This window comes from Myotis lucifugus, unplaced genomic scaffold (assembly GCF_000147115.1).
Source record: "Myotis lucifugus unplaced genomic scaffold, Myoluc2.0 scaffold_14, whole genome shotgun sequence".
Lineage (NCBI taxonomy): Eukaryota > Metazoa > Chordata > Mammalia > Chiroptera > Vespertilionidae > Myotis > Myotis lucifugus.
This window is the reverse complement of record NW_005871062.1, coordinates 9,985,043-9,994,113: the sequence shown is the minus strand read 5'-3', so window position 1 is coordinate 9,994,113 and position 9,071 is coordinate 9,985,043. Positions and strand designations below refer to the sequence as shown.

At 36.3% G+C, this 9,071-nt stretch overlaps 1 protein-coding gene across 13 annotated transcripts in view; it reads left to right on the top strand.

Moving 5' to 3' along the window:
* Positions 1-9,071, top strand: part of VPS8 (VPS8, CORVET complex subunit) — a 237,940-nt gene that overhangs the window by 150,234 nt on the left and 78,635 nt on the right. For all 13 annotated transcript variants that reach the window (XR_002828228.1, XR_002828231.1, XR_002828230.1 and 10 more), the window contains one exon: positions 8,292-8,439. Coding sequence is in view for 10 of the 13 variants with exons in the window: in XM_023750602.1 (XP_023606370.1) it covers positions 8,292-8,439 (148 nt within the window). In the remaining 3 variants the exon portion in view is untranslated. The remainder of the gene's footprint in view (positions 1-8,291; positions 8,440-9,071) is intronic.

The window sequence follows — 9,071 nt, the reverse complement described above, 5'->3', positions numbered from 1 at the left end:
ATCTCTAAATCGTCAATTTGCATTCATTGGAAATCCTTTAATTCCAAAGTACTGTAAACAACTACATCCGGATACTTAATTATTTTAATGGTCTGTTCTAGGCTTCTAAATTGGTCGAATCTTTCACTGAACTGTTCAAATAACGAGTTTACTATATTCTGGTACATAAGTATGGACTCCATTACACTCGTTGTAGTGGCCTTCTCGAAATACTTTTTTATCCGAAGAAAATACTTACAAGTTTTAGTTTCAATATCTCGCTTGAAAATTTTAAGTTTACTTTCAAAAGATTTGATGTATCCAAACATAACGTCAATACTTTTGCCAAAACCTTGTAATTTTAAGTTCAGTTCATTCATATGAACAGAGAGATCTGTAAAAAACATCAAATCGCCGAAACCGGTTTGGCTCAGTGGATGGAGCGTCGGCCTGCGGACTGGAGGGTCCCAGGTTCGATTCCGGTCGGGGGCAGGAAAATACTTACAAGTTTTAGTTTCAATATCTCGCTTGAAAATTTTAAGTTTACTTTCAAAAGATTTGATGTATCCAAACATAACTCTGTCTCTCTCCCTTCCTCTCTGTGAAAAATCAATAAAATATATTTAAAAAAAAAAAACAAAAAAAAAACCATCAAATTGCTGACCCACTTATGATCATTGATCTGAGGAAAGTTTGCCAGATCCTTATTCTCAATAAATACCATAATTTCTTCAAAGCACTCCACAAATTGCTCAAGTACTTTACCTCGACTCAGCCATCTCACATTATTGAACATCAGTAGTCCACTGTAGGTTGAATCAACTTCCTGTAAAAGTGCAGAAAATTCTCGCTTGTGAAGGGGTCGAGAAGCTATAAAATTCACAATTTTTGTTATAACTGACATTAAATCATTCAATTCTGAGAATCCCGATTTGGCACACAACACCTCATAATGCAATGAAAAGGTACAAGTGGATGTCTAATAGCTTCCATAAACAATTTCAGGAATCCCACATTTTTTCCCACCATATTTGGTGCCCCATCTGTCGTGACTGACACAATTTTAGAGATATCAATGTTTAGGTCACTGAATGTTTTTATAACAACCTTACATATTTCGTTTCCTGATGTACTTATTGACACTGATTCTAACTTCATCAACTCTTCTCTCATTATGAGACCATCAGAATATCTAGCAATAGTGGCCAACCAAGCATTTGAGGTGACATCAGTAGTTTCATCAAGAGAAATCAAAAAATATTTACAACTATTTAAGTCTTTTTTTAATTGATGTTGTACATTTTTGTTAAGATCTATTATTCTGTCTTTGATAGTATTTCTACTGAGTGGTAACTCAGAAATTCTTTTAATAATATCATCTTTATTTTTCATATCGTGAAATAGAGCTGGTGCACATCTTAGAAATGTTTCCTTAATAAATTCTCCGTCACTGAGGGCTTTTCCATGCTGAGCTATGGAGTGAGCAATACAGTAACTTGCTGATGTTAAATTTGTAGAGCATCTTACAAATTTAATGATGGAATTTGATTGACTTTTATAGAGGTGTAGCTGCCTAGAAATGTATTCCTTCCTTTCATCGATACTTTTTTTCAAGAGCTGACAATGATTAGTTTCAAAATGTCTCTTTACATTCCACGTTCTGCTTACTACCGTTTCATTACACAGTATGCACAATGATCTGTTGTTTCTGGCGACAATCCCGTACATCTCGGTCCATGTGTCTTGAAAGGGTTGGCTACTGCTACTTCCACTTCCTTTATCATTCAATCTTGCTTTTTTATTTTTTTGATTCTCCATCACAAGGCTGCAAAAATAAATAAATATAAATCACGGTGTTTTTTATAAAAGGTTGATAGGTTTCTTACCTATTAACTTTTTGCAGTGTTGTTGCACTGACTCCTGGTGCAAAACAATTCAAAGATAGTATGTATAACCAACAAATATATGGTGCTGTAATCAATTATCCGACACACAGACTGTCTCGTCGAGCTTTTTCTTCTAACCCTCCCACTCCTGTCTCCTAACGAACATGGCGATCAAGTGCGTCCGTTGCCGAATGCACCCGAACGCACGGGAAGCTTACCCGAGGTACATGTTGACAATAACAAGGCTGTTTCCAGAATTGGGCATTTTGTCACTCGAGTAAAAATAAAATGTCATGAGTAAAGATTAATCTCTTTATAGTGCAATTCTTAACCTTTTTATATTAATGTCAATATTGGAACAATGTATCTTGGATGTTTTCACTATGTATCTTTGCTACGCAACACCGATGTACATGTTTACATCCGGTTTTAGAATTGCATTATTGATCATGAGTAACGTGAGTAATAATATTACTTGAGTGATGCCCAACTCTGGCCGTTGCGAGAGACAAATATTTGAATTATGCAATTTATTGTCTCTGTCGATTCGTGTCACCCAAAATGAGTTCACGTGTCACCTCTGACACGCGTGTCATAGGTTCGCCATCACTGACCTAGATGCACAGGAACAATGGACAGGGTTTGCTTAAGGCAAAGGTAAACCTTTCAGTAAAGAAGTTGTAGGCCAGGGATGTGACTACCTACCATGTTCTGCCAAGGAACTTATGATCAAATCACCCTGTGAGATTACTTTTGGACTCCTGAACTTGTCAGATGTATTACAGAAGCCCTATTTCATTCACAATAGGACAAAAGAACATCAAGAGTAAGTAGACTGAGCCCCACCTAGCCGTTTTTTCCCTGCAGACAGCTTCAGGCTATTTTTGCCTTTCATTTTTCCCTTTTTGTTCTTAAGCAATAGAATTTATTTTAAACATCCAGGTTTATCCTCCCCATGAAGCTCCTATGGAAGCATTCTGGAGAGTAGAGAAAATGAAAGAAAACAGTTATTTTGAGATGGGTATTGCTTATGTGTCATATCGAAATACTGCTTTTTTGTTGTTCTTGCCCCCAAAACCTGAGTTAATAGGATCATAACTCTTGTGTATATATAGTTATATATATTTGATTTAACATTTGTATGAACTCACTGAGTTGTTTATGAGGGGGTAGCTTTTTATTTTATCAACAGCATTTTTAGAGGAACAAATTAGTTAAATTCTTATGTATATTTCTGTTGTCTTTACTCAATTTCTTTAAGTTATCTTTGCCATGTAAATAATATCCTCAGTAGAAATAATTGACCTACAAAGATATTGGTGGCATCTGTATGTAGAAAGATTAGATAGTTTATGGTAGAGGGGTGGAGACGGATTAATCCTCCAGAAACAAATTATTTGCCTGAATTGAGGCCAGAATTTGGGAGAGGAAGGATTTGCATCTTCTTCTAATTCCCTTCCTAGGAACTTATGATCACATCACCCTGTGACAGGGACAGCTGCTACATATCATTCCCCCCTCCCCCACCCTCCCCCATAACACGCACTCCCTCTCTGCATTCCTGCTGGCCAAGAATTCTCACAGGAGTTCTGATACATTTACATCCATAAGCAGGTTGGTCTTTTGTGCAGCAGGGATGCTTGAAGGATAATACGAAAGGACACTAATGGTTTTTATGAGGCTATAAGCATCATAAGAAATAAGGAAAATGTGCAAATATATTTATATTCACAGTGTTTTCCTCAGTATGATTTTCTTGGTAATATCAACTTAGCCTTGTTAGCAATGTCCCAGAGGCCTCTGAAATATGTTATAATTTTTTCATAGAAAAATACATAAAAATGTCGGATTATATTTTTAAATCTTTAGTCAAAGTAAAAATTGAGCATTGCTAAGAGAATGAGTGTCTTTGCCAAGGAGCAAAACATAGATTATGGAAATGGTTATGCATTGGATTAAACTTGAATCTGTTAGTGTTTTTATGTATAATTTTGGAGGTACATTTTAAGATACTGACACAGTGTTGAAATAGCATAGTTCAAAGTTTAAAAATTAGAACATTATATATGTTAATAAACTTTGACATATGAAAATACTTTTCTACTTTATGAATGCCTATCAACTTGGCCAGGCCTACCACCAGAGACCGTATCTTTGGTTAATATTTTGCCAACAGCTCAAATTCAACCTTTTAAATTCAAACACATCATAATCTCCTAATCTCCAGACTTGATACATAGATTGATAAATAGGTAGGTAGGTAGGTAGGTATATAAATAGATAGATAGATATAGATAGATAGAAAATAACTTTCATGCATTTACTTAATTTCTTTATTCAGTAATTCTTTATCATAAGATTATTTGCTATGTATTGTGTGAGAATTTGAAATGACTAAAAATTATATTCACTTTAAAATCCAGACCTGTTTTTTTTTCCTTTATTTTCTCTCTTAGCAAATGGCATTATCTGCCCATTTATTTCATTTAGCAATGTACCTAGTAAGTACAGTATAATGAGTACTGTGACAGGCACAGGAGGTAAAGTGTTGAATAAGATGGGGCACTGCCTTCATATAACTTCCATTCTGATGGAGGAAGTTGACAAGTAAGCAGGCAGTTTTAGTATAAGTGTCTTTAAAAAAAAGATCCCAAGTGATAAATTTCTCACTTTCCCCACTCCACTCCACCTTCTCAGCCACACCACAGAGAACCAGTCAGTCACCCAAAATCTACCTTGTGGCTCTCTCTTCTATGTGAGTCCCCCTCTTGTCTACCCACACTATCCTGGCTCAGGCACTCAGCATCTCTCTCCTGGTCTCTCTTGCTCGTCTCCTAACCAGCCTTCCTAATTCTACTTCCATTTTCAAAAAGACAGATAATGACAATGTCTCCTTTCCCCTTCACACACTTCTTTCAGTTCCCATTATCCAAGGTAAAGTCCAAACTCCTCGTGGTGTACAGGCCCTTCTTGATCTGATTCAGGCATATCCAGCTTTATTTTCTCACCTGGCTTTTCTCTTCCCCCCTTTATTCTGCAGCAGTCCTGAATTAATTGGTCATAGGATACACTACACATTGTCATTCCTCCCTTTGAATATATATTGCTTCCTCTTAGTCCACTTTGTTTCTTGGAGCAATTTATCTATATGTATTAAGAGCTCAAAAGTTACACATGTGCTTTGATCCAGTAATTTCATTTAAGGAAATTCTGTGAAAGAAAAAGTAGTTAATATTTAAATATCCACCTTAGCATTTATATAGTGAAAAAGCTATTTTAAAAAGTCAATGGGGGCGATGGCTAAATAAACACTAGGGTATATGAGCATAATTGAATACCAAATTGCAAACATGACTATGTAAAGGTAAAAATAATGCCAAACTGAAAAAATACATAGCATGAAATAGTATGCACTGTTGGGGAGGAAGAAATTTTCCTCTACTCCTGTAGGTTCTTTCAGCTGGCCTAATAATTAAAGCTACATGAGACAGATTAACAAGAGAAAATAACCAAATTTAATTTTACATATGTGTATGGGAACCACACAGACATGAGAATCAGAGATCCTACATGCATGAGAGGTTCAAGACAGAAAGGTGAAATGAGGTACATATGACATGATGAGGTCAGATGCCTGGGGTTTCAGATGGGAGGAGGGTAATTCACAGGATGACAAGAAGAGCAGATGTTCAGTAATTCGGTTTGCCCTGCCATATAAGTAGGTAGTCACTCTTACATGGGCAAGGGTCCACTTTAAATTCTTTAAGGGAAAGGTAAAAATTTCTCTTGAGCCTACAGAGTCTCTTTTGCCTTCAGCTCAAAATGATATACATGCCACCTGGCCAGTGTTGCTCAGTGGTTGAGCATCGACCCATGAACCAAGACAGCTGTTCTCAACCTGTGGGTCGCGAACAATGAAAATGCATCCTGCATATCAGATATTTACATTACAATTCATAAGAGTAGCAAAATTACAGTTATGAAGTAGCAACGAAAATAATTTTATGGTTGGGGGTCACCAAAACATGAGGAACTGTACTAAAGGGTCGCGGCATTAGGAAGGTTGAGAACCACTGAACCAAGAGGTCCCCAGTTCAATTCCTGGTCAGGGCACATGCCCGCGTGGAGGGCTTGATCACCATTAGGCATGAAGGAGGCAGATGTTTCTCTCATTGATGTTGCTGTCTCTCTATCCCTCTCCCTTCTATTCTTTTTAAAATCAATTAAAACATTTGAAAAATACTCTTCATGCCAAAGTAGCATGTCTTGGGGAGGCCTGTACTTAACCCCGTCAGCGCACGTATATCTGTGTGTATGATCGAATGATAGTGAGAGGATATAACTAGCTTAATGCTCATATATATTCTTTGTCCCTGTTAAAGAAAATTCAACTGAATAAATTTAAAGTTCTAATTGGCTTTATTGAATGATTTTGAATCAAGAGCATCCCACCTAGTAAACAGAGAGATGATCCATGAAGTTGTATAAAATGGAAGGTTTTTATTGATACAAACTAGGTGGGACAAGAAAGTTATTAGCAAAAGAAAAGAAAGGATTGGTTCAGGCCAGGGCACCGTTCTTTACATGAGGACTTACTATTTTCTGAAAATGATGATAAACAGGACTTTTTTTTCTAATAAGAGTCTTCAGTTACAGGAGGAGGAATTATATTTAGATGCAGGAAATCTTTCCCAAATTAAGAGCTTTGTGACACTCAGTCCTGACCAGAAGTTGGGTGATTAACTCATTAAGTTTTGCTGCTTAGGGCTTTCTATACTTGCTAATGGGCTAACTCAGTATCTTCTCAAATTGGCTGTAAATCCCAAAGATGAAGTGTTATTTTCTTCTTGTGTGTGTGTGTGTGTGTGTGTGTGTGTGTGTGTGTGTGTGTGTGTGTGTGTTTCACAGCTGCCTTGAATGCAGGAGTTTGTTAAGTGACTGGCTATTCCCTGGGTAGACCACCATCTTAGTATTCTTTCCACATAACTTGAAAATTATCTGTTAAATGTCTGTGGCCAACTACACTATAAACTTTGAGAACAAAGACCATTGCATTCATTGTTGTTCCCCCGGCATTAGCGTCGCCTTGGCACATAATAAGTACATGCCCAGTAAATGTACATTAAATTGAACTTAAATGACTGGGAAAGGTAAATTGGACTGCCTTCAAATGGAGGAAACCAAATATAGAATAGAGGGGTGAAAATTACAAGGACTAGGGCAACAAAGCCAGATATGGCTCGGAATAAATTCTATCTACATGAAGAAAATAGAAGATGCACTGACAAACCCAGGAAAATGATAGTTTTTAGGTAGGATGAATGTTGTGTCTCAGTAGAACACTATTAGGTATAAGAGAAAAGGGAATGCTAACCAGTTTTTCTGGACATTAAAGTGAGCCAGTGTTTTTTTCAGATATTTACACCATATTGTAGGCGATGTTAATATTTTCTCTATATCATACTTCTGTTAATATGTCTTATAAATGCAAGACTATGGAGCAAATTAAGATTAGACATAAGCATCTGTTGATGAATCACAGTATTTAATTCTTTCCAGGCATTTATTGGCAAAACCCTTTACAAATACTGAAGGTGTGAATATGCATCAAACCAAGCAAATCACCCGAATGAACAGATTTTGATGCATTCATTTGGGAAATAATCTGTCTGCTGGGACACAATTAGGCAGCATCAACATCATCAGAACGTTAATAAGTAAATTGCATCATTGATGAGTTTACATCCATTTCTGACTGTTGCTTATCAGTCTTGCTCATAAATACAACTTGTTATATCCAGTTCTCAGAGCTCTTTGTATTAGTCATCTATTAGCTACCTGCTTTGCCGTATACCCCACTGCTAACTTTAATGGCTGTCAAAATTAGTATAGTCTTGGGACATAGCAAGTGGGTACTCAGTAAAGGTACACTGTTGTAGGCTTTGAGAATTAATTAGTGAGGAGATAAACTGGTACCTACCCTCACAGAGTTTATAGTCTTTTAGAGAAGTAATTAAAGAATTACAACAGTGTGACTGGTACTATAAGGGAAGCATAGTAGAGATGCTGAGACTGGAAGATGGTTTATATATACATGTATATAGTTACAAATCAAATTGTTTAAACTGAATTGGGTCATCTGTTTCTTTTAGAGCAACAGTATAACTTTTGTATGATTTACTTATTGAAGCCTCTACTGACTATTATTTCCTTAATTACTCAATGTAAACTGAGCAGTATTGTGATTTAGAGCGCTTCTGATATGATATACAGTTCACCCTAATAATCTGAGTAACAGTGAGATTTTTAATTCATGATATTACCTGACCAAAAGTTAGTCTTGGTTTTAAGATAGCATCCTTTTTACCTGAAGCTTTAATTATAGATGTGATTAAATGATGTTACTCTTGTTTTTTATGTTTTTAGGGAAGGTATTCATGTAAATCAGGAGTTGCTGCAGATATCTCCCTGTATTACAGAACAGTTCATTGAGCTGTTGTGTCAGTTCAGCCCAACCCAAGTCATAGAGACATTACAAGTCCTTGAGGGCTACCGCCTAGAAGAAACTATCCAGGTAAGACCAATAATGGGGAGAAAGCCAGAGTACACTTTTCCTAATCATTCACCATTTTACAGTTAAGCAAAGGGAGACTCACATATTAAATTACTTGCCTAAGTTTTTAGCTAGTAAGTGGTAGCATCTGAGATGGAACCCAGATAGTCTGATCCATAGTGCATGCTTTTCATTGCTATGGAATAAACTGCTTTCACATGTTTTCTAGTAAAGTCAGAAACAGCACATGTCCATCATTGTTATTAATCAAGGCTCACTGACATTCTAATCAACATGATAAACATATAAAAATGAATATAGTAAAAGTATTAAAAGGGAAAAACCAAACTCTTATTTGCAGGCACTGATGGTTACATAGTCCTCTTATGCAATAAGACTTACTAGGCTGAAAGCAGTTCAGTAGACTTACACAGTCATTGCCTTGATTCATTTCCCTTATTTTCACCTGTTTCCAAATGAAAGTGAAAATGTATATACATATATACATATTCTAATATACTATAAGAGGTTGGCATGTTCCCTGTTTAAAATGTAACCTACCATTATGTCTCCTTTCTTTTATGTCAGTACTCGTGAAATAATAATCTGTATTTTTTGCATCCACCTCCTGAACTGTCCACACACTTAAATTT